This window comes from Ochotona princeps, chromosome 4 (assembly GCF_030435755.1).
Source record: "Ochotona princeps isolate mOchPri1 chromosome 4, mOchPri1.hap1, whole genome shotgun sequence".
NCBI lineage: Eukaryota > Metazoa > Chordata > Mammalia > Lagomorpha > Ochotonidae > Ochotona > Ochotona princeps.
The window spans coordinates 93,038,027-93,063,699 of NC_080835.1; the positions used below are offsets into that span (position 1 = coordinate 93,038,027).

The 25,673-nt window shown below is 43.6% G+C and overlaps 1 protein-coding gene across 2 annotated transcripts in view; it reads left to right on the forward strand.

The window, feature by feature from the left end:
- SORL1 (sortilin related receptor 1) overlaps positions 1-25,673 on the forward strand; it is a 169,188-nt gene that overhangs the window by 31,741 nt on the left and 111,774 nt on the right. Inside the window, exons 5-7 of one of the 2 annotated variants that reach the window (XM_004584985.4) lie at positions 2,879-2,946; positions 11,448-11,628; positions 25,427-25,528. In XM_004584985.4, the coding sequence (XP_004585042.2) occupies positions 2,879-2,946; positions 11,448-11,628; positions 25,427-25,528 (351 nt within the window). Of the gene's footprint in view, positions 1-2,878; positions 2,947-11,447; positions 11,629-13,282; positions 13,553-25,426; positions 25,529-25,673 lie in introns of those variants that run through there. The other variant, XM_058664017.1, reaches the window with a different exon arrangement.

The following is a 25,673-nucleotide window of genomic DNA, read 5'->3' on the forward strand; positions in this document are numbered from 1 at the left end:
AGCCGTGGCAGGTTGGGGGAGGGTTGCTCTGAGGCACCACTCTGCCTTGGTGGATTGTGTGTCCTTTGAATGACCTTGCCTTCAACCCCTCGCCTCTCCTCTGGGGCTCAGCCTTTGTGGCTAGAGTTTCACCTGTCACAGGTAAAGGAAAATAAATCGCTGACACTCCCCGTCTCCTGCTGCCAGCCATCAGCAGCCAGCACTTGGCAGTCCCTGGTTGTGTAACAGCTCACCTTTCCCAGTACACACACAGACACCTCTCTCAGTCTTCAGGGTAAATGAAGGCTTTGGGATTTCACCAACGAGAGCCACGTAACAGTGTTTGCAATCTCAGCTCTTTGGGAGCCCCTTGTCAACTTTCCCCTTCACTTGCCCATCCTCCATCTTCAGCAGACCATTTTGCCTATGTTTACCTTGAAGTTACCATTGATTTAGTACTCTTGCTTTGTGGGTGTGTAGGTCTGCCTGGGTGTGGGTACGACATGAAAGTGTGTGTTTTCCTTTTTTTTTTTTTTTTTTTTTAAGATTTATTCATTTTATTACAGCCAGATATACACAGAGGAGAGACAGAGAGGAAGATCTTCCGTCCGATGATTCACTCCCCAAGTGAGCCGCAACGGGCCGATGCGCGCCGATCCGAAGCTGGGAACCTGGAATCTCTTCCGGGTCTCCCACGGGGGTGCAGTGTCCCAATACATTGGGCCATCCTCGACTGCTTTCCCAGGCCACAAGCAGGGAGCTGGATGGGAAGTGGAGCTGCCGGGATTAGAACCGGCGCCCATATGGGATCCCGGTGCTTTCAAGGCGAGGACTTTAGCCGCTAGGCCACGCCACCGGGCCCGTGTGTTTTCCTTTTTAAGTTCAGGTTTGAAGGAAACCTAACAGATGAGAAGAGTGCCTGAATATAATTTACACTGTGGGTTAAGACATGGCAAGTCGAAAATATTAGTTGAGTGTAAGCCTACGAATCCTGTAGATCCCATGTGATTAGATTAGCAGAGTCTTCAGTGTTTTGACTTAGAGGAATCTTGGCCTGTTTCTTCTTCTTCTTCTTTTTTTTGAGACTGGTTTAACCAAAACACAGATCTGTTTACTTTTGCTTGCCTTATGGAGTAACCCAAGAATGAGCTGGGTCAGTGTACTAGTGGAGGTGGATTTTTGTTATTCTTGGTCTCGTGCTTCTTAATACCTGTTTGCCTGGTCCAGGGAGCCTTCAGGTCACCTCTGTGGAAGCTGACATGCTTTTACAAAGGTCAGCAGCCAGTCAGTTACTAATGGTCGTGTCCAGATGAGCCACTGCCTGTGAGCTCTCTTTACATTGCCCGTGTCCTCTGCGTTTAGTTTCAGCTATCAAATCCTATTGCAGTCCTACTCCCATTTATTTATTTGTTTGTTTGTTTTAGATTATAGTAAGAGATGCATAATAAATAGTTTATTGTCTTAGCAGTTTTTAGGAAAAGATTTTTGCTTATTTGAAAATCACTCACACGTGCACACGCATACATTCACACACCAAGAGATATACATCTTCATCCACTGGTCTACTGCTGAAGTGGCTGTAATGGCCTGGGCTGAGCCAGGTCCATACCAGGAGCTGGGAGCTCCATCTGGGTCTCCCATGTGGTTGGCAGGGACCCAAGGACCCGAGCAATCTTTGGCTGCTTTTCCCAGGTCATTAACAGGGAGCTGGATGGGAAGCAGAGTGGCGGCTGGGACGTGGTACAGTGCAGATATGTAATGCCAGCATCGCAGGTGGCAGCTTCACTTATTATGCCATAATGCTAGCCCCCTCTTACCCATTGTCTTAGTGTACAGTTCAGTGGTACAAGGTTCATTTATGGAGCTGTGTGGCCATCACCACGACCTTTTATCCTGTGAAACATTCTCTGTCCACCTTGAACACTGACTGCCCCTTCCTCCCCACTTGTGACCTCAGACTCCTGGCAGCCGCCCTTCATTCCACTTTCTGCCTCTGTGGCTGTGCCCAGGTTTCGTACCTGAATCGTCCAGCGTTTATCCTCTTGTGACTGGCTGATTCCACTTCAGACAGTGCTCTCAAGGTTCACCCATGCTGTAGCCTGTAGCCTGTAGCCTGTGTCAGAATTTTGTTCGTTTTTAAGGCCAACAATATTCCATTCTGTGCATCTACCACATTTTGCTTATCCATTCATTCATCAATGAATATTTGATTTCCACTTTTTGGCTGTTTTGAAGAACGCTGCTGTCTACTGCAAATATTATACAGATTGTTTTCTTTTTAAATAAAACAATTATTCATTTAGGAGAGAGAGAGAATGAGAGTGAGCCCACACCTGCTGGCTCAATTTCCAGATGCCCTCGATGGGTAGGGCTAGGAATACAATCCGGGTCTCTGTGGGGGTGTCAGGGACCTAAGCTATTACCACTGCCTCTTAGAATCTGCATGAGCTGGAAGCTGCAGTCAGGAACCCAAGACAAATGTCAGACCCACACCCTGGGATAAGAGATGTGAATGTCTTACTTGCTAAGCCAGTGCTGCCTACCCCACTGTTGATTTGTAAGAACATTTCTCCTCCTTTCATCAAAAGTGGCACTGCTTGGGTGCCCTTCCTGACTGAGTGAAATGGTTTCTGGCAATCAGGACATGGAAGGCAGATCACAGTGTTTCTCCTTCCAGGTGATGTTGAGAACTTTTGCGCCTGTGTGGAAGAACACAGAGGCTCAAGTGCAGGCGTGTGCTTCCCTCCTGCGGAGCTTGGTTTTGGAAGCACTGAGCTGGTTTTGGTGACCTGGGTGCCTGTGTGCACAGATCCTGGGCAGCATAAGGCCAGATTACACTGTTGGGTTGGTGATGCCATTCAGGTTGCATCACACTCACTTCTTGTTTTCATCTTTGCAGCTGTGGAAATCAGATGATTTTGGCCAGACCTGGGTCATGATTCAGGAGCATGTGAAGTCCGTTTCTTGGTAAGTTGTGTCCCTTAAGAAATGGCCACTGACCTAAGGGTCTGTCTTCAGTTCCAGCCTTTTCATAGTGGACAGATCTATTCTCACCTGAAATGTGAGGCATTTAGCTGAGGATAGAAAATTTTCCAGACTGAGAGTTAGCCATCAGTGGCAGGGGAATGAAAAAGGAAGGTCGTATATGAAAGAAATGATGAGCCCTCTGCTTTTTGGGTTTTAAAAAGGTTGATTGGGAGCTGGGGTTGTGGTACTGCTGATTCAGCCATCACTTGTAGCGCGAACATTCTCTCTGGGCACCTGTTCTTGTCTTAGCTGCTCCACATCCGATCTGGTTCCTTGCTAATGTGCCCGGAAAAGAAGTGGAAGATGGTGCAAGTATTTGGGATGCTGTGTCCACATGGAAGGCCTAGATGAAGCTTCTGGATCCTGGTTTTGCCCTGGGCCCAGCCCTGGCTTTTGCAGCCATTTGAGAAATGAACCAGCAGATGGAAGAACTTTCTCAGTCTAACTCTTCCTTTCTCATTGTCACTGTACATTTCAAATAAACAAATCTTCCAAAAAAATTTATTTGAGAGACAGAGTGACAGAGAGGGAAAGGCAGATAAAGATCTTTCATCTTCTGGTTCATTCCCCAAGTGGCTAAAGTTATCAGGGCTGATCCAGATGGAAGCTGCAAGCTTGGAACTCCGTCTGAGTCTCCGCTGTGAATGACAGCAGCCTAGGTGCTTGGGCCACTTTCCTCTGCTTTCCTAGGGGTGTAAGCCAGAAGAGGAGGCAGGACTCAAACCAGTGCTCAAATATGGGATGCTGGTGTCACAGACAACCGCTTAACTTGCTGTGCCACAACGCCAATCTTGGGTGGCGGGGGTTTCAGTTTTCCATCCATTACGGAAGCTCTGGGAATCTTGAAGTTCTTGGATGAGTTCCTAATAATGACCTTCATCTTCAGAGTATTGCATCAGAAGTGGGAATTTTTCTCTAGGTAAAATCCAAGCATTTATTCATTTGTAACAGTTTTTTTTTTTCTGGTATTTTTGTTAAATGTGAAACTGCCTGAATTGTTTTGGATGTAAGAAGAAGAATGACTTACGATGTACATATGAAGGTGCTTACGATTAAGGAGGAAACCGTTATTCCTTGTATGTAACAAACAATATGAAAGAGGCACAGAAATAACAGTTTGAAAAGCCAGAGGAGGGACCTGTTTCTTGTAATGGGAACATCTTAGAGGGCTGCATGGAGGAGGCTGCCCTTGATGAGCGCAACTGGTAGGAAGCAGCTGTGTGGAAGTGTGCAGAGAGGAACCCTGCAGAGGGACTCCTGGAGGCAGAGGGGTGGCTGCTGTGGGACTTGAATGGAGAGCTGGAGCCCTGCTTTTGGACAGCAGTTTGGGTGAAGTTTGGAGAGGGAAGTTGGTATCAGAATTTGCAGAATTTAGATGAATTTTGAAAGCAATTCTGAAAGTCTTGATGGTAGTGTTGGTGGTTGGGGTGCTATTGTAGATTTTTTTTTTTCAGAATGGTTGTGAAATAACCAGGCTGCGATTGAAGAAGGACAATTGCTTTTGACCTTGTCTGGTGACAGGATTGAAGCAAATGAGCTGTGTGAGTGACTTTGTGTGTGTGCAGGTGCACCTGGGGCAGGTTGACAGGACCGGGATGGCGAGGCAGTGGGTTTCTCTACCTGTTCATCTGCCCTTTTCACATGGATGTTGCTGACTCGATGCCTCTCAAATTGACTCTTATTCCTCACTGCCCCAATCCTCTTCTACCACTTCAGTTCCTGGTTACCTGAGCCAAAAACTTTGCAGTCTTCATTGATTCCATGTTTGTTTTCCTATCACATCCAAATCTGTCAGGAACCCCACTCAGTTCTGCCTCTCAGTTTATGCCATTTCTGAGTCACCATTGTTGCTCCCGGGTCTTCTGACTGGTGTTTCTGCCTTCACTCTCATTCTTCCTGAAATTAATCCTGAGTTCACGGCTGGGTTGATTTTATTGAAACCAGGATAGATCATGTTGTTCTTGTGCTTGGAACTCTTTAGTGCATTACTGTTCCTCGCAGATTGAGTGCCAGGGCCCAAGGTCCTTGTGCTTGATATTTTCTCTGCCCTGAAGCTTCATACCCAGGGTGTGCTTCATTTTGTTTATTTGTTTTATGCTTTATTCATTTGCACGGTAGAGTTTCAGACAGGGAGAGGGTGAGGCAGAGAGAAAAAGAGGAAGAGATCTTCCATGTGCTGTTTCACTTCTCAAATGGCCACAAAAGCCAGGCGGAAGCCAGGAACCAGGAGCCAGGATCTTCATCCAGGTTTCCCATGTGGGCGCAGGGACCTGCAGTCTTAGGCCATCTTCTGCTGGCTTCCAAGGAGTATTGATTAGCAGGGAGCTGGTTTGAAGTTGGACCTAGCAATGACATCCGTATGGGAGGCCAATGCTGTAGCGGAGGCTTAACCTGCTGAGTAAATGAGTGTGCCTGTTGGTCACCGCCTCTCCTTATTCCAGTGTTTACTCAAACAACACCTTTTAAAAGTAAAATTTAAGATGAATTTTGTTGTTTATGTTTAAGGTACACAGCATAATATTGTGTGTGTGTGTGTGTGTGTGTGTGTGTGTAAAGAATAGCTTCAGTCTACTCATTTTTTTAAAAAGATTATTTATTTATTTATTTTTATTGGAAAGACAGATTTTACAGAGAGAAGGATATATATATATTTTCTATTCACTGATTCACTCCCCAAGTGGCCGCAACAGTTGGAGCCAACCTGATCTGAAGCTAGGAGCCAGAAGCTACTTCTGGGTCTCCCATATAGGCACAGGCTTTGAGCCACCCTTTACTGCTTTCCCAGGTCACAAGCAAGGAGCTTCATGGGAAGTGATGCAGCCAGGACGCAGACCAGCGCCCCTAGGAGATCCTGGTGGTTGCAAGGAGTGGATTTAGCCACTAGGCCTCTGCACTGGGCCCCTTCAGTCTACTGTTAAAATCATGAATACATATGCTCCCCCCTCAGCTGGGCACTTGGCACAATGAGTAAGATGCTTATATCTGGGACTGGCCCTGTGGTATAATGGATAAGATCACCACCTGTGATGTATGTGGAATATACAGGTGCTGGTTTATGTCCTGGCTGTTCTTCTGATCGAGCTCATGGCTGATGACCTCGGAAAAGCAGCAGAAGATGGTCCTGCCACATATGTGGTACCTGCCACATATGTGGAAGAGTTCTCTTTCTCTTTCTCTCTCTCTTTCTCTGTAACTCTTTCAAAAATAAGTCTTTTTTTTTTTTAAGATGTTCTCATCCCGTATCAAAGTGACTTATTTGCTTCTTGGCTACTGTGCTTCCAATTCCTGCTTTCTGCTAATGAGCACCCTCAAAAGCAGCAGGTGATGGTTCAAGTAGTAAGAATCCCTGTTACTGCTGTGGGAGAGTTGCACGAATTCCTTGCTCTTAGCTTTGGCCTGGCCAAGCTCTGCCTATTATGGGCAACTGGGGAGTGAACCAACAGATGGGAGATCCAGCTCTCTCTGTTTTAAATAAAATGGAAAAAAAATGCTACTAGTTATAATCCTTGTGTTGTACATCACGTCTCTGGATTTATTCAACCTATTTATTCTCTGTGTTGTGACCTTTCACATCCCCCTAACCAGTATTTTACTGTGTGTGCTTGAGTTTCTTTCAAATTCCCTGTATAAGTGAGAATGTCTTCTATTCCTGTTTCTCAGTCTGGCTCATTTCATTCAGTGTGTTGTGCTTTGCTTTGTCCACATTGTTACAAGTGGCAGGGTCTCCTCCTTTTTCATCTACATACATAACACGTGAAGACATACAGTCACTGTAATTTATCCATTTGTTTGTCAGCAGAGGCTGAGCCATCTCTTAGTATCATGAGTAATGCTGCAGTATACGTGGGAGTGCACATATCTTTCTAAAAATAAAAAATTTTAAAAAATTGATGTTGTTTACATAGTTGACAAGGATGCATACCCGTGAGGACCATTGATTAGGATAGGGAGGGTTGAGGCATAGGGGAAGGTGAATGGAACAAATGCTTTCAATCTTTCTTCCCTTTTCTCCTGAATCTGGGAGGCTGGCAGGGGGTCACTCGCATCTGCCAAACTGCCTCAGTACCTGGTGATGGGGGATGTGCACTTGCTGTCATCTTAGAAGCCTTGATAGAGAGAATGCCCCGATGGTATTGTTTGAGTAGTTTTGATAGTTTTGAGATGCTGTTGGTTTTATTGCTCCAAGGTTGAAAAAATTCTTCCATGGTCTGTTGGCTGACAGAGTTCACCCAGTGTATCTATCCACTCATCTAGACACTTGCTGCCAAAGCTCAGCCAGGAGAGTTGTCCAACCTGTTCTATGCTCCATCTTCCGACATGGCACTCTGCAGTCCCGAAGGAGATGGCCACCTTGTCCCCAATATGCATGTGAGCTTCCATCCACTAAGTATAGATATCTTTATGGGGTGCTGATTTTGTTCTCTTTAAATATGTGCCCAGAAGGGGCACTTCTGAATTCCAGGGACTTTTTTCACTGCTTTTTTGGGGAACATCCATATAGTTTTCAATAATGATTACACCAGCATTCAGGGGAGCCTTTGTCTCTGACTGGGTTACCTGTGGTCTTTTTAAGAATAACTTTCTTAATGGGTATGAGGTGGTATCTCCTATAGGATAGTTTTGATTTTAATTTCAAAGGATCCTATTTAAAATCCAAACTGTTCCGCTGTTATTCCAAATCTATTCTATTCTGCTTTTTTCTGCATAGGACTTTATCACATTCTAATACTGTTGTGCTTATTAATTATCCCTCTCCTTTCAATAGTAGGAAAGTGTTATCTGTTCATTCATAATCCCTCTTTTCCCCAAGAACTTCAGTTATTTCTGTATGCTGATGTTTCTCCCAGTGAAGCTGTAACTTCAGAAGAGATCACTAAGTTTTTACTGAACAATAGAGTAGTCTCTCTCACTCTGCAGTCAGTGTTTTCAGTAATAGTGTCTCAGTGTAGCTTTAATCTGAATTATTTTCATCTTCTTCAAAGGCAGAAGGTAGAGAGAGGGGAGAAAGATAGATAGACTGGCAGGTTTACACCCTAAATGCTGCAATAGCCAGAGCTGAGTTGGGCTAAAGCCAAGGGCCCAGAACTCCATCTGGATCACCCATGTGGGTGGCAGGGGCTTAAGCACTTGAGCTATCATCTGCTGTCTCCCAGGATGCATTAGCAGAAAGAAGGATTGGAAGTGAAATAGTTGAGGCTCTTGGGCATCCCAAGCAGTACAATACCTATGTCTTGAACATCTCTTCTTGGAAGTTTTATTTATTTTGTTACTTGAAAGAATGAACGAGTTGGAAGTAGAGAAATGAGAAGAAGGGAGAGAGAGAAGAATATTCATCTTCCATCTTTTAGTTCACCCTTTCAATGCCTTTAACAGCTGGGACTAAGCCAGGATAAAACCAGGAGCCAGGAGCTTGGTCTGGGTTACCCACATGGGTCGGAGGAATCTTGGCACTTGGGCCATCATGTGCTGCCTCTCAGGAGCCTAAGCAGGGAGCTGGATTAGAAGTAGAATGAGAAACTGGGGCTTGAATGAGGCACTACTATGAGGTGCAGGTGTCCTAAGTGTGGACACTGTACCACAATGCCTGCCATCTGATCTTTATTATTCTTATCATTGGGCAGTGGTTATGGGATCTTTGCAAAATCAAAACCACAGTGCCATATGAGGATAACTTTTTAAAAACATTTGTTTATTTGAAAGAGTTACAGAGAGATAGAGAGAGAGAGAGAGCGAGAGAGAGAGAGAGAGAGAGATCTCCTCCACTGGTTCACTACCCGATGGCTTCAACATCTAGGGCTAGGCCAGGCCCAAGCCAGGAGCTTCTTCTACATTTTCAGTGTGGTTGTCAGGAGCACCAGGACTTAGACCATCTTGTGCTAGTCTTAACAAGCCATTAACAGGGAGTTGGATAGGAAGTTAAACATCCAGGACAGAAAACAACACCCATATGGGATGCTGGCATCTAAAGTAGTGGCTTTTCCGTTATGCCACAATGTCAGCTCCTCTAAAAGTTATCTAAGGATAACTTTTACCCAAGGAATGCTTCTGTAGCTTTCTTTTACTTTATTTGAATTGTAGAGGGAAAAATTGTTCATGTATTTGAGCAACTGTATATTAACAGGATAAACCAGCAGGGACTACTAAATAAAGAAACTTCAAGTTTAGGAATTTGTATATTATACCTTCTGCCTCTTTGCAGAAATCTTAGGGAAGTGACTAACATGTCTTATTTTAGATGGTTATGTTTCTGGTGCTAGGGTTTCAGGCTATTTGGGGGATTTTCCTGTGGGATTGTCCATAATAAATGAGGATAGAATCTAGTTACTCAGAGAAAAATAGCATGCATTTTTCTAACAATTCTTGGCAGTCTGAGAAGCAAGAATGAGGAAAGTCAGTCATTTTATGTTGTCCAGAGATGGAGACTGATAAGACAGGACACAGAAGATAAAACCTATGGGGCAAGGGACACAGAAAACCCTGTGGCGCTTCTCCTTGGAGCTGAATGTGGACCAGAGAGGACTGGCAAGAGCTGATGCCTGGGCTTAGAGACAGCGCAAGGGTTGGAACTCCTAAGAGAGGCAAAGAGTAGGTAAGATCTCAGAAGGCTAAGTGATTACCAAGTATAAGTGTCTGTAGGTGGAACAGCTTGCAGAAATGGGAGACCCAAATGTGGATGACGGAAGAGATCTGGGATCAAAGTCACAGTTGTTGCTATCTGTAGATGTTGGTGTTGCTGCTCCCTGGGGTGAGGAAGAAAGAAGAGAGGTGAGCTTGGTCTCAAAATATCTCAATAAAGATTTCTTCCTCATTGCTTTTGCAAAGATACCAAACAGCTTCATTTTAATTTGCATATCCTCTAAGCTGGAGGAAGTACTTTAATCAGTACTTCTAATTGTGGAGAACAAGAGAACATGCCACCAACCTCCCACATGGGCACACTGTGCTTCTGACACTGAAGACCAGTTTACTCCCACACTGGGGCCATGGTCATTGCTTTGCCTGCTTCCCACTAAGCCATCAGACTGTTGGGCAAAAGTCAAGTCCTCCTCATTGTCAAGAGACTCTTTCTTTATCTTTCTCCTTCCTTCCTTCTCTCTCTCTCTCTTTAAAATCTTTTGCCTGAGTAAATTCTGGACACTCTCATCTTTGAAAGAGCTGGTGATGTATATTCAGAAAGCCGCCCTGCCAATGGGACTGTGTAAAGGCAATTGCATGACACCTTTTGTCTTCCCCTGAGTCATCCTTTGCATCCCACTAGAAGTGTTTCTTCTTGACCTCCAATTAATGTTCCCATTTGTTGAATGATCTTCCTGGCCTTGGGCAGCGAGACTGTTCCTGTGAGTTCTTGTGCCTGTTGGGAAATCTGGGCTGGATGAGTCATTCCTGTGGCTGCTGTGTGGGGCCCACTGTGGGCAACACTAGCTGTGAGCTCTTTCTCCAAGAGTTTGGCCTAGCCATTCTAGTGTTTTCTAGTTGGGTACAACTTCTGCAGTTAGAGTTCTTGGATCAAGTGCAACAAGTATCCCTGTAACTAGGAACCCTGTAGGATAAAAAGCAATGTGAGTTGATTTTTTAAAAAATTACTTATATAAGGCAAGCATAGTTCATGTATTTCATCATACAGATTTAGGAGCATAGTGATACCTTCCTCCTATCCTCTCACCTCTCCCCATTCCCCACCCTGTACTGTGATAGGGAAGCTCAGACAAATGCCCATAAGGATGGGCAAGATGATGCAGTATACAAGAAGCATTCCTGTGCAAAGCCATGTAATTCACTGAAGTGGTTTTGTGCCTCTATTCAGAGTTAAAATTTATTGACATGGAGTACTGCAGAGACTTATTGTTAGGATCTGGAGAAGAGAGGAAAGCATTAAAGGAGGACTTTTTGGGAGAGGAGGCTGTGAGCTGGACTGTAGAGCAGGTTGTAGATGGGAGATCAGACAGAGTGCTTCACTGGCTAGTGCATCTTTGTGCAGGCTGTGTGTTCAGTGTGAGGGACAAACAGGGTAGGATCTGCAAGACAGCTGAGGCTTAGTGGTCCAGAATGTGGTCTCCTCCAGTGCTGGTTTTCTCATTTCTCCAAGAGGCATTGCTGAAAGCCTTGAGAGACCTGACAGGCTCAAATTCTCCATTTCTTATTTATTTGGAAACTCTCCATTTTGTAAATTTTATAGTTTCCTCCTTTGCAAGCAGAGCCACAGCTTGCCTTGAGCTGAATTCTTTGATAACAACAGCAGCAACACAAATATACCTTACAAATGGCTATTCCTCTCCCTCTGTACTCAGCCAAGGGACAGGAAGAGCTGTTGTAGGTATCAAGAGCATCGCTTACGGATCACACGATAAGGGCCCTAAACTCTAGTTAAATGCGAGGTGAATCTCCCATGCCTCCGCTGATTAAATATGGAAGTGATGGCACCCACTTATTTCTTCTCTTAGGGGAATTGATCCATATGACAAGCCAAATACCATCTACGTTGAACGGCATGAACCTTCTGGCTACTCCACAGTTTTCCGAAGTACAGACTTCTTCCAGTCTCTGGAAAACCAGGAAGTGATCCTGGAAGAAGTGAGAGATTTTCAACTTCGGGACAAGTACATGTTTGCAACAAAGGTGGTGGTAAGTAGACTATACTGGACAAGTAAGCTGCTATGAGGCCTCCTTTGTGAAGTTAGCATTCTGTGCTCAAATCAGTGTTCGCTTGGCAAGGATTGGATTGAGTGAATGGGATCAACTCCTGAAGATTTCTGGATGTTGGTGACCCTTCCCAGAAGGCTTGGAAGGTGCTGGCAGGTTGCAGTGCTTTGAACAAGCACTCAGAGTATCCCTAGGCTCTGGGAATCGGATGGTTTCATGGTGGCCGAGCATCCTTGACAAAGACTTGTTTGTTTGAAATTCCAGTGGAATGAACACAGAAAGGAGAGGTGGAACTCAGTGGCGTTTTTTTTTTTCCATCCCACTGCCCAATTTCTTTTAAACTTAGGCTGATTTCTCTGTGATTTTTCAACACATGTTAATTTACATGGCTAATAGGATGTGTAGTCATTGGCTAGTGGGAGTTAATGCTTTATGAAAAGCAGTAATTAAGCTTCCAGCTGTCAGTAAGTGGCTTAACTCTCAGCCTTTGGGAAAATCTTCCCCTTGATTTGAAGTGTTGGAGCCAGATGCTGAAATGGAGGGTTTGTTCATTTTAAACCAGAGTTGATTATTTTATGGAACCTGACTTGCATCTGTGTGGATTTGTCTTCATCGCCGTGGTGTAAAGGGAAAAGCCAGGCCTGGTTGTGATCAGGAGGGCCCGACTTGCTCGGTTGATGGCAGCCACTTCCTTGCTGATGCAGGACTCCCTGGGGGTGCTGGGAGTTTGGTCTGCTTTCTGTCACTGTTGACATCGCATCAGGGACTGACAGCAGTTGTAAGGTTTTCTTCCAGGTCTTTGTGGATTTATATAATTTGTAGCAGACCAGGCAGGATCAGGTCAGTTTAGTAGGAGTCTAGAGAAGAGAGGAATTCCCTGCAGGAAAGACGTGTGTGTGTGTGTGTGTGTGTGTGTAATGGAAAAAGAGGATGAATGGTTAAAGGCAAGATGTATTTCTCACGTGTGTGTGTGTGTGTGTGTATGTGTGTGTTTGCAATGGAAGAAGATGTAGGGACTAAAAGCCAGAGGGTATTCCTCATCTGGCAGGTTTTATTCCCAGGCTGCCTGCATGGATCCACAAATGTTGGCTCACTGCCTTCCTGCCTTGCTTGTCTTTCTGCCTTTCTCTTACATCCATACCTACCTACCCAACCACTCAGCGTCCCAAGAACATATGTACATACGTGTATTTGAATTGCGTTGGCCAAGGATGTGGTGGTTGAGAAATCAGGCCCAGGCACTGTTACCTAATGACCTCAAGTTCCTCTGTAGTCTAAAGCCTTACCTTTGGGTTTTTTTTTTTTTTTTTTTTTTTTTTTGTGGTCATAGGTCTTTTCTGTTTCTTGGGCCTGGTGTTGTAAGATGCAAATTTCTCAGTTCTAAGAATCAAAGCCTGGTCCCTGGGTTTGTCCTACTTTTTGCCTGAGTGGGGGCTGAGAGGATGCAGCTGTTGTGCATTTTTTTTAACCCTATTAAATCTATATTCCAGTCGCAAGGATTTGAGATACATTCTGTATGGAGCTTTCTGTGCCCACAGTTCTAATCCCGTAGCTACAGTTACTATGATGATTTCTGGCCACCGTTTTTACACTCACACACCTCACACACACACACACTCACGAGCACAAGAGGTGATGGGGAGAGAATCTTCCATCTGCTGGTTCTCTTCCAGAAACTCGGAGGTTAAAACTGGGCCTCTGACATGGGTGTCAGGAACCCACGTTGCTGGGCCATCACCTGCTTCCTAGGGTGTGCATTAGCAGGAAGCTGGAACTGAAAGCAGAGCCAGGACTCAAACTCAGGCACTCTGGTGTGGCCTAAGGATATCCCAAGCAGTCTTAACTGGTGGAGCAGACCTCCGCCCTTCATAGTAGATCTGGTTAACAGCATCTTGCATGAGGCTTGGTATGTATAGACATGCCCTGAAGTTGAATGAATGCCATCTTTGCCCACATGATTTTAGAAACATAAATGAAATTTGTTTTTTAATGGGTGTATGAAATTATTGATGGTTTTATGGTCAACTCTCAGCTCTCTACATTGCTTATTTACTTACCTGCTGAGGCTGAACTACAGTTATGTCTTAACTGATTCTCTGCTGCACAGGAACAAGCTACCTGATTCCAAGGGTCAGTGGTGCTAGCTAGAGTTCTAGGGAAGATGAGCTAGGACAGGTGTTTCCCAAACTGTGGGCTTCATGGCACTCACAAGAGCACTGCGCCGTGACAGCTGGTACAAATGCAGGGAGCAGGACCAGTATGTGCTTATGCTCTGAGCATACCTGGCTGCCTAAAATGCTCTGGAGGGAGGGAGATTCTGCCCTGATTATTTTTTGAGGGTTGGCCAAGTGGTTGATAAGAAACACAACTGACTGTTATCTGTGCTTTTAAAGTCACTTTCCTTCAAACTTTCTTAGGTGCTCTGATTTTCAGCTCAGCTTGTTTATTTTCCTAAACATGGTCAGAGGGGGTTCTGAGAGGGGCAGTATTGGTTCCGCAGGTCAGTTTGCAGAGTGTTGCTGTCATAGTAGTCTTACGTCTTCTGTTGCAAGGGCAAGGGGGCGTCATCCTATTTCTTCAGACTTTTTTTAGTTTCTTCCCCCTGTGACTCTTGGTTTTCATTGGAGGAATCTTGTACTCTAGAATTCTTTTTCTTTTTCAGTCCATTGTAAATGACTATTCTTTAATTTTCCTGGCTAGGTTATAGAAATGATTGGCGTCTGTGTGTCGATCCTGTCTTCTATGGCTTTGCCGAGCTTCTTAATTCATTTATTTTGCTTTTTTGATGAATTCCATAGGATTTTCTTATACAGGATCATGTTTTGTGGTAACAGTTTGGGTTCTTTCTTCCCAGACTAGAGGTTATTATCTACATTTCTTGGCTTGAGTCTTGAATAAATGTGAAGAGAGTGGCCATCCCTCTCTTGTTCTTGACCTTGGGAGAAAAGCAAAAATAGCTACAAAAACTTTTATCCTCTAATCTCTTGGACAGAATTTACCACTGACTAGACTTTTGGGCCTGGGTTTATCTTTGTGGGAAGGTTTTTGATGACTTAGTCTCTTCAGATGTTTATATATATATATATAGGTGGGGGGAATCAGTTTCAGTAATTTGTTTTTCTTTAGGAATTTGTTCCATTAATTTAGTTCGGAATGTTTAATTGCTCATGGGATTCAACTGTGATTCTTCTTGATTTGTGTGAGGTCCCTAGTGATAGTAATGCTTTCATTCAGGTTTTAATAAATTGAATGTTTTTGCTTTGCTTTACAGTTTAGTCAGAGGTTTGTAAATTTTGTTCATAGTTTCAGAGAAGCAGCTTTTTTCTTGGGCAATTTTCTTTATTGTTTTCTGTTCTCTATTTCATTTATTCCTGCTTATTCTTTCTTTCATGCTGTTTGCCTTGGGTTTGGGTTACTCTCGTTTATCTAGATTCCTAAGGTGGAAAGTCAGGTTGCCAGTTTGAATTGCTTCTTTTTTTTTTTTTTTTTTTTTTTTTAATTGAGAGGGTTTTGAAAAGTTCAACAAAAATGTAATTAAAAGGTGTGGTGGCATAGCAAGCTAACCCTCAGCCTGCGGCCCTAATGTCCCACATGGATCCTTGTTTGAGTCCTGTGGCTGCTGCAGTTCTGATCCAACTCCCTGCTTGTGTCCTGGGAAAGCAGTGGAGGATGGTCCAAAATCTTGAACCCTGCACCTGTTTTGGAGACCCCAATGGAAATCCTGATTTCTGGGTTTGGATAAGCTCCATTCTGGCCGCTGCAGCCATTTGGGGGAGTGAACCACAGATGGGAGAGCTCTCTTTCAGTCCATCCCTCCATCCCTCTCTCTGTCTCTGTAACTCCGACTTTCTTTCTTTTTTTTTTTTTTAAAGATTTATTTATTTTTTTTATTACAAAGTTAGATATACAGAGAGGAGGAGAGATAGAGAGGACGATCTTCCGTCCGATGATTCACTCCCCAAGTGAGCCGCAATGGCCGATGCTGTGCCGATCCAAAGCCAGGAGCCAGGAACTTCCTCCAGATCTCCCATGTGGGTGCAGGGTCCCAAGGCTTTGGGTTGTTCTTGACTGCTTTCCCAGGCCACAAGCAGGGAGCTGGATGGGAAGTGGAGCTGCCGGGATTAGAACCAGCGCTCATATGGGATCCCAGCAGCGCGTTTCAAGGCAAGGACTTTAGCCACTAGGCCACGCTGCCAGGCCCTGCAACTCTGACTTTCAAGTAAAAGAAGTAAATCTTAAAAATAAAAAAAAGGTTAGGTGATTTTTTTCCCCCATGATCTTTTTGAAGTTCATTAGAGATTATAGGTACAAATTTCCCTCTTCGCAGTGCTCTTCCTGAATTCGATATGCTTGGTTTGTTTTTATTTTTCATTTTCTTTAAGTATTTTCTAGTGAGTCATGGATTTCTTTTTGGTGCATTGGTCATTTTGTATTATTCGTTTTGTTTCTGTATTATGTGTGGGTTTCTGACATTTCTAATTGATTTCTAATTCCATTATGGTCACAAAGCATACTCGTATGGTTTTGGTTCTTTTAAATTAATATTGAGGCTTACTTTGAGACTTAATATGGTTAATTTAAAGTTGATTTTTGAAAATATATTTACTTGTTCATTTCATTTTCTAGAAAGATAGAGTGACAGAGTGGTGATGGGGGAAAAGGGAGCTAGAAAGTGGGACAAGAGCGAGAGCGAGAGCGAGAGAGAGAGAGAGAGAGAGAGAGGTCTTTTTTATCTAAGCTTATTCATTCCCCAGGTTCTCATAATGGCCAGTTGTGGGCTAGTCCAAAGCTGCAAGCCGGGATCTGCTGGTTCTCCCACATGATTGATAGGGACCCAGTGGGTGATGATCTGCCACCTTTCCCAGTGCAGTAGCAGGAACCTGAATCAGAAGTGGAGCAGTGCGGATTTGAAGCGATCACTAGGATGTGGGTTGTGGATGTGCATTTTGGCTCACGACACCACCATGCCTGCCTCGCAGGTCTGCTTTGAAGAATGGTTCATGTAGAGAGAAATGTATACTTACATTTTGCTTTTTTGGGAAGTTATGCTATGTAGATGTATATTGAATCTACTTGGCTGAAAATGATGTTAAGATTTTCTTTTTCGTTTCTGCCTTATTCTGTCTCTAATGTTGATGAAAAAATCCATGCCTCTCCTGTGTTCTGATAGTTCGCCCTCATGTGTTTTGGAGTTCTCTTCTCAGGTACAGATATGCTTCTAGTGTTAACAATTCCACATTGGCACTTACAGCATTGTGAAAGTCCTTCTTTGTCTCTATAGTAATTAAAGTCTGCTTTGTTACTATAGCTTTTCCTATTGGGACCTTTTTACTTTATATTTAATCTTGCATCTTTTTAGTTTCAGTTTATATGTGTGTTTAAGCTCTTGGAGAGAGAGTGTGTAGAGTTATGTGATGTGATTTATCCATTCTCCTAATTCCTGCCTTTTAACTAGAGTGCTTATTCTACTCACAGTTGATTTGATTATTGAAAGATGGGCGATATACCTGTTATCTTATTATTTGCTTTCTACTTGCCCCGTGATTGCTGTTGTTCTTCATCTCCCCATTACTGCCTTCCTCTTTATTAAATACATACTTTCTAGGTTACAATTTTAATTTCTTCATGCTATCTTTTATGGTTTTTCCCCCTGGAACTTTCTTAATGCTTGCTTTGCAGGTTGTAATACACAGTGATTTTGTGAAATCCAGTATGGATTAATAACAGAGTAATTTTAGTGGTATACAGAATCCTTATTCCCACATACATCCACTGCCCTGGTCTTTTGTGCTTCTCTTGTCATATGTTTGTGCATTTTAAGTTCATTATCAGTTTTTTAAAATTGAACACCTCCTGTATGTGCTGAGTCATATTTCCTTTGCTGCTTCAAGATTTTTAAAAATTAATTTATTATTTTTTATTGGAAAGTCACAATTACAGAAGGAAGAGAGACAGAGAGAAGGATCTTCCATTCATTGTTGCACTCCCCAAGTGGCCGCAGTAACCACCTAGGAACCAGTGGCTTCTTGCTTGTCTGCCATGTGGGTACAGGGTCCCAAGGCTTTGGGCCGTCTTCCACTGCTTTCCCAGGCCACAAGCAGGGAGCTGGAAGGGAAGTGGAGCAGCCAGGTTGTGAACTGGTGCCCAAATGGGATCCTGGCACATGCAAGGCGAGGACTTCAGCCACTGGGCTGCCGGACTGGGCCCTGCTTCAAGATTCTTTAACTTTGGCTTTTAGCAGTTTTGCTATGATATATCCAGGTGTCGGTCTCTGAGTTTCTTGTCCTAGGGATTCATTATGCCTAGTGGATGTGTAGATCTATATGTATATTTTAATCTGACGAGTTTTGCTCATTACTTAGGTCAATCTCTGCTACCTTTGCCAATGCATTAGCAGGGAGATGGATTGGAAGTGGAGTAGCTGATTCTCAAACCAGTGCCCATATGGCAAGCTGGCATCACAGGCAACAGCTTACTGCCCTCCCGGCCCCGCATGCCACAGTGCTGGCCCCCTCTCTGTCTTCTTTTCCTCTCAGCAAGTGTAATTCTATAATTGATAGGCTATAATTCATATGTCTGTAATACATGCCTTGGGATACTTGATGGTGCGCCCTGGGTCTCAGGCTCTTAAAATTCTCTTAAAGTCTTTTCTTCTCTTTGGAGTGAATCATCACAGTTGATATATCTTTCTGTGTTCATCTGTGTGTTTACTCTCGTATTGATTTTTTTGTTTGTTTGTTTTCAACCTCAGCAGTTCTGTTTCCTTTTTGGAACTACTGTTTCTTTAATAGTGTTCTCTGCTTCATGAGACTTTGTGCTTATGCTTTGCTTCTTTAGCCATGATTCCTTTAATTCTTGGAACATATCCATGTACGCTGATTTACATTTCTTGTTTATTAAATCCACTATCTGAGCTTTATCAGGAACACTTACTGTTGATTGCTTCCTGCTCCCATCCTTTGGTATGGGCTATGTTTTGCTTATCCTGTAATTTTTTGGTTACAAGTTGGACGTTTCAAATAGAGGGACAGCTCCTCATTCCAGATACTCCCTAGGGTGTTATTGTGCCTTTTGTTCAGTGAGTTTCTTGAACTGTTTCTATGAGGTTTATATTCCTTGGCATAATGTGGTTATTAACTATCTCAGTGACCAGCCAGTGCTTCGACAGGATTTCCTTACGTTCTGTGAGCGAGTAAGCTGCAGCCCTGGCTGATAGTCTGTGCGGGCTTTGGGGACAGACTGTGAGTGCTTTCATAGACCTCTTGAAACTCTACCCTAGCATTCGCTTCTTGCTTGAGCAGCGTCTAAGTTAGCTGAATGTGGGAGATCCATTGTTATTGAATACACTCTTAGCTCCTATGCACTTGACCCTGTAGAATCCCAGCAATATCTAAGAGCAGGTCAAAACGCCCTGTGGACATCTTCTGTCCCTTGAATTTCCTGTTAAGCATTTCAGTTAGCCCCAAACGAGACCCAACTGGTAATATTCCATTGAGGACCTGCAGAATTAGCTGTTGGGCTGTTGTCACTTGCTGTGTCCCTTCAGTGCCCTGTATGGCGGGGGGGCTCTTAGGCTTGTTAGCTGAGTCGGGTTATTTAAGGATGGGATCTGAGAGTGCAGCATACTCGTGAAGCATGAAGCAAGTGGCAGTGGTGACTTTTATTCTGCTGATTATGCTGTTCTATGGTGCTTTTCTGGAGCTTTGGGCCTCTGGTTGCCTACAGTGTCTGCCCGGCTGCTGGTGCTGTGAGACTACAACAGTTGTGAAGCTGCGAGTTTGCATGGTTGCTTACAGCCTTGAGGGGGTGTAGGGGTGTAGGGACCAGAAGACATCACAACACTGGCTGTTCTTGGTAGGTTCATCCACTATTCTTAAATCAGCACTTTTGGGGATTTTCCAAACTTTTCTTTGTTTTCAGAATTCTGGATTTTGAGAAATAGTGTCAGTGTTTTATTTTTATTGATGGGCAGAGTTTTATAGCTCCTTTGCTTTGCCATTCCCAAAGTGCTTTCAATGAATGTTAACTTTGTAAACTTTATTGGAGGCATTTTTTAAGGAACATAAAAGAACACATGGTACTTGCAGTCTGCCTGGGTGAGGACTTTGTGTTCCCTTATGCAGCGTTAGTGTTAACAGTTGCTAATCCCTCTGCTAACCTCTTTTCAGCTTGTCTACCCACTGCTTCCTTTTCTCTTGGCACATCGTGAAGCCAGCCCCCAGTGGCGTGTTTTGCCTGTGTGTTATTTAAGATGCTCGCTGTGGATAACACTGCAGTGGGTGACTCTTTGCTGAAGCTTTGTCATTGCTGCGGAGGAGGAGGTGGCAGGGGTGCCGTGACTCAGGTGCTTCTGCGCCACCACACGCCTTGGCTGCCTCAACTCGCACCTGTTTGCTCACCTGAGCTTCTGTGTGGCGTACACTTGAGTATCTCTCAGAACTTTTCCTTGGCCTTCACTGAAAGAAATGGTATCATGTGTTTAGTTCCTTGCTCCATGATGCTTCCTTTCATTTTGCTGTTGAAGCAATCTCAATTATACATTGACATTCAGGTCATTTAGATATGGATATTTTTTGTGTGAAGTATCACAAGGAAAACACAGAATTTAAAAAGAGATCAGTTGTGATGCTCTGTAAGAGTGACATAGATTAAAATGTTTAGCAACTGATGCTATGGTGCAGCGACCACAGCCTGTGATGCTGGTATCCCATAGGGGCATTGGTTGGAGTCCTGGCTGCTCCATTTCTGACCCAGCTCCCCACTCATGTGTCTGGGGGAAAAGTGTGGAAGATGTCCCAAGTGCTTGGGCCCCTGCAGCCATGTGGAAGACCCAGGAAGAAGCTCCTTGCTTCTGTCTGACCCAGCCCTGGCCGTTGTGTCCATTTGGGGAGTGAACCAGCAGATGGATAATCTCTCTCGCTGTCTCTGCAACTCTTTCTTTCAAACAAAACAAACCTTTAAAAAAATTAAATAATTCCTAGTTGTTGAAGATGGTATGTGTGTTGGTGGATGTATTAACTGTTACAACCTTTCAGGAAGGTTGTAACAGAACGTTTTCTATCAGAAATAGAAGTTTTGATCTAAGAACTCATCTTTACAAATAGTGTTATATGGATCTTGGAAATATACCACAAAGCAGTGTGTTCTCTTATAGAAGGGTTCTGCGAAGAACTTCAATGTCTCTCACGGTAGCTTTGAAAAGGAAAAGTGATGCAGGTCCATCACTAGTTAAAAATGAAAGTTATATTGCAGAGCAGAAAGATACCCTGTTAAAATATTTCATTCATAACTCAGTATGCCCTGAAAAATTAAATTGCCCATATCTGCATGGAATGATGTTAGGCTGTGGATAACAGATTACTGTTTTATAATCCTGGCTAACAGTTTCCGTTTTCGTTTTTCTGGGTTGCTTTGTGGTCCAGGATGTCCACATTAAAAGTTGGGCCCTGACATCAGTGAGTAAGAGTAAGGAAAGATAGAAAGGTCCAACATCAACCTTGTTTGACAGGTGCCATTGTGCGGCTTTCTCCAAAGCTCAACACAACAGTTCATTTGTCTCTCACTGAGACTTAGTTGCAAGATCACACACAGCTGCCACATCAGTGACAGGCACCCTTTTTTCTCTCTTTTTTTTTAAAGATTTATTTTATTTTTATTGGAAAGGCAGATACACAGAGAGGAGGAGAGACAGAGAGTATGATCTTCCATGCGATGATTCACTCACTCCCTGAGCAGCTGTAACGGCTGGAGCTGAGCCAATCTGAAGCCAGGAACCTGGAATGTCCTCCAGGTCTCCCACACGCAGGTGCAGGGTCCCAAGGCTTTGGACTGTCCTTTCCTGCCCTCCCAGGCCACAGTCAGGGAGCTGGATGGGAAGCAGGGCCGCCGGGACCAGAACCAGCACCTGTATGGGATCCTGTCATGTGCAAGGCAAGAACTTTATCCACTAGGCTACCATACTGTGCCTGTGGCACCCTTTCTTATGCTGGATGGCTGTGGTGCTTCTGTTGGCTCAGGGGGACAGGGATTGGATAATGCAGCATTATCATGTCATTATATAGATAGGCTTATGGCTGGTGCTTCAGAAAAGCTCTGAAAAATTATGCATGAACTGCTGTCCAGTAGACATTCTAGGTGACGTCAATGGAGCATATTTTGCCTTATACTTGTCTAGACCAGTGTCTTTCAAAAGTTCCTGCAAAGTGTATATTGTGAACAAACTATGCATAAAGTTCAAAATGTTTTATTATTTCTGGTGTATTACACAGGTTCACAGTAACTGGGGCTGATCTAGGCTGAAGGAACTCAATTCAGGTCTCCCATGTGTGTGGTCAGGACCTGACTGAGGCTTGCTCCCTCCCAGGGTGCACGTTGCCAGGAAGCTGGAATCAGGAGCAGAGCACGGGCTAGAACCCAGGCTAGAACCCAGGCTAGAACCCAGGCCTTCAAATGTGTGATGCGGACAAGTGCTCCACTTGCCAAGCCCAAGACCTGCGCTCAAACATTCTACACAGAAACACTTTTTTTGAGAAAAGATTTATTATTTTTGTTTGAAAGACATAATTATGGAGAGACAGAGAAGAGAGGGAAGAGGGAGGGTGGGGCGGAGAGAGAGAGAGAGATTGAGAGATTGAGAGATGTTCCATCTGCTGGTTCACTCCCCAAATGGCTGCAATGGCTGGTCCAGAGCCAGGAGTGAGAAACTTCTGCTAGGACTCCCTTGTGGATACTGGGGCCCAAGCACTTGCCCAAGTACTGGAGCCCAAAAGCACTTCTGCTGCTTTTGCAGGTTCTTAGGATAGATTTGGATTGAAACTGGAGCAGCTGGGCCACAAACCAGTGCCCATGTGGGATGTAGGAACCTGGGGGCTGAAGTTTTACCTGTTAACGCTACAATGATGGTCCCACGAACTTTTCTTTCCTTTTTTTTTTACACTTACTTTTCAGTTCTGTTTTTTGGAGTACCTCGGTTACTCTTGGATGTTTTCCATGAGCATGGTTTGCTTTCAAGATAATAAGCAAACACAAACTCTCAAAGCAAAGTAACCAAAATTTCATGATTTATGAGGATAAATGTCAGAGGCTTACCATACATTTCAGAATCCGTAGTGAATGCTACTGTTCCTTTTGGTGGTAGTAAAACAGTCTAAAAACTTTTAAAGAAGCATTGAGTTTAGGAATAAACCTGACTCACCCAGGCTTTGAGTAATGGTCTGAGAAAGACGTGGGATGGATGCATTTTGAGATTTTTTTTGATGACCATGGTATTCTGATTTTTGCATTTATGGAGTAGGACAAAATTTGATATGGATTCTTAATTCTAAGGCCTTCCAGTAACAGTTATTAGAAACTTTAATTGATTATGGGCCTAATGTAATAAGAAGAAATCTGCTTTTGTTTGAAGCTGTAATTGGAAGTAATTAAACAAAAATCACAAAAATATATAGTTCATTGATACTTATATATTCACATATATTCATAAACAGTAGTATATAGATAACTTACAGTAATTATCCAGTGTAGCATTTTATTGACTTAATGAGGGCTTTTGGGATTCATAATGTAACAATGTACTTTTGCTGGGAACTCTTTCCTCATTCAGGTAATATGCTTTTACATTTTTAATAAGTCCATAATTTCCTATGATCCCTTCCCGAATATGAGCTATTAACATGGTTGGTTGGAAATCATTTTGTAAAATCATTCTTCTCTGAGTTCATTAAAGTAAACTTCTTACCTTTTCATCGGTGGTGGCTTGATTATGTATACTGTGCAGTGAACTGAAAGTCGCTTTGTATTTACTTTTTACTAGCTTGTTCCTCACATAGAATTGTATGTCTGTCTTTTTTTTAATATTAATTTATTTTTATTGGAAAGGCAGATATACAGAGAGGAGGAGAGACAAAGAGGAAGACCTTCCATCTGATGATTCACTCCCCAAATGACCGCAATGGCTGGAGCTGAGCCAATCCGAAGCCAGGAGCCAGGAGTCTTTTTCTGGGTTTCCCATGCGGCTGCAGGGTCTCAAAGCTTTGGGCCGTCCTTGACTGCTTTCCCAGGCCACAGGCAGGGAGCTGGATGGGAAGTGGGGCCACTGGGGTTAGAACCGGCGCCCATATGGGATCCTGGTGCATTCAAGGCGAGAACTTTAACCACTACACTATCGTGCCGGGCCCTGTTTGTCTTTCTAAGTCTGTGTCTGTCTGCATGTCTGTCTATCCATCACCATCCCCCTTTTCCCAAATCCCTACAGTGTTCTGTTCTAGGCAGACACAAGTCAGAAATCAGGAATGACGTTTAGGGCTCACATCCCTTATATAGCATTTATGGGACATTCAAGGGCAAAGAATATTTGTTACATGAAGGGTCTCTTGAAAGTTCATAAAAATGCGTATCATGAAGAAACTGCATGGCTTAGAAAACTTTTGCACTAAAATGAATTTTTCATTCCCTTTCTACCAATTTTCATACCTTGTCTATTTTTTCATACCATGACCTTTCATATCCTCATATTACAGAGAAATCAAGTGGTACGCTTCTTACTTGATTTATGTTCACATCTGTAAAAGGTAGCACCTAGTGAAGCATAACATAAGCTAAGCTCACCTTGGATGGCCGGGGATCTACAGCACCCGATGGGCTCAGTAGGCACTAGTGTGATTGTGCTTTCCTGAGGGTGTGCTGCCTATTGTCTGCCCGAGACAAGGGCAACGTTTACCTTCAATCCTCAGTCATTCCCATTTAGAGCTGCAGGAGGTCACATGACGCCTTTGTCGTGGTGTGTACTCTTTTTGAGTCATAAACCCCTTTAAGAATCTTAAGATTAGACCCTCCGTCGCAAAATGAATGAGTGCTTGTGTTTGGGACTTTAGCTACATACTTACGGGGTTCCTAGGCTGTTTTAAGCCTAACCGCAGGGGTGTCTTAGTTCTAATAAACTTCTGTTTTATAGGTAAACCAGCTGAGCACTAGAAGTATTTCATGATTTTTCTCATATGGTGTAGCTGTCTTTTCATCTGGAGCTTTTCTGTGTGTTTTCAAGTTTCTGGCTGTGGAGGAAAGTTTGGTTGTCTTATTGGGACTGTACATGTGGAATGCATAAAAATTTATTCTCTTCATATTAAAATGATTTTAAAAGTCTCTAAAATGTGTGTGATGTGGCCAGTGTCATGTTGAATATGCTACCAAAGAGTGTTTATTCCAGAAAAAAAAAAGCCAAAACATTATCTGGTGAGAAATGTTCAAAGAGTGGACATCAGAGATCAATGAGAATTCCTTCAAATCTTGATGCAGATTAAAGCCTGAGACTTTAGTATTCAGTCTAAAAATAGGAGCAGAAAATAGAAGAGAGCCTGTTTTGTGTGCACAGCGTATGGCTGTTCTCACCTGTGGTGGTTTGGAGTTGTGAGCTCTCACTTACCTCCTTGCAGCCTTACCACACAGTCCTTTCCTTGCTCTTCCTGTGTGCTTGGGTGTGGGCAGCCTCACTGCCCAAGGCTGCAGTCTCCCTTTCTGCCTTTATCATGCCTTATCTAATATCCGTGGACCCTCCAGAATGGATGTATTCCAGTATTTAGTATCTGTTGTATCCAGGATAAAGTAGTCAGGTCCAAGCTATCCAATAAGGGCAGATGCTGCAAAAATAAGAATTTATGGTCATGCTCTTCATTTTGTTTTTTGAGTAGCATTGGATGGGTATGGCTTTCGTTTCGTTTTCTGACATGTTCTGAGGAGCTATTACCTGGCATAGTTAACCTTCTTTCCCCCTCTTCCTTGGCAGCATCTCTTGGACAGTCCACAGCAATCTTCTGTCCAGCTCTGGGTCTCCTTTGGCCGGAAGCCCATGCGAGCCGCCCAATTCATTACAAGACATCCTATTAACGTAAGTGATGTCTGCTTAAGGGTGTGAAGACAAGTTATCTCCATGTAAAAGTCAGGTGGAGGGTGTTGGTGGGCACGTGCTACTGGGATAAATAGTTGTTGTATGCCTCTGGAAGTCCCTTTCCAGAGAGATGAGTCTCTCTCCA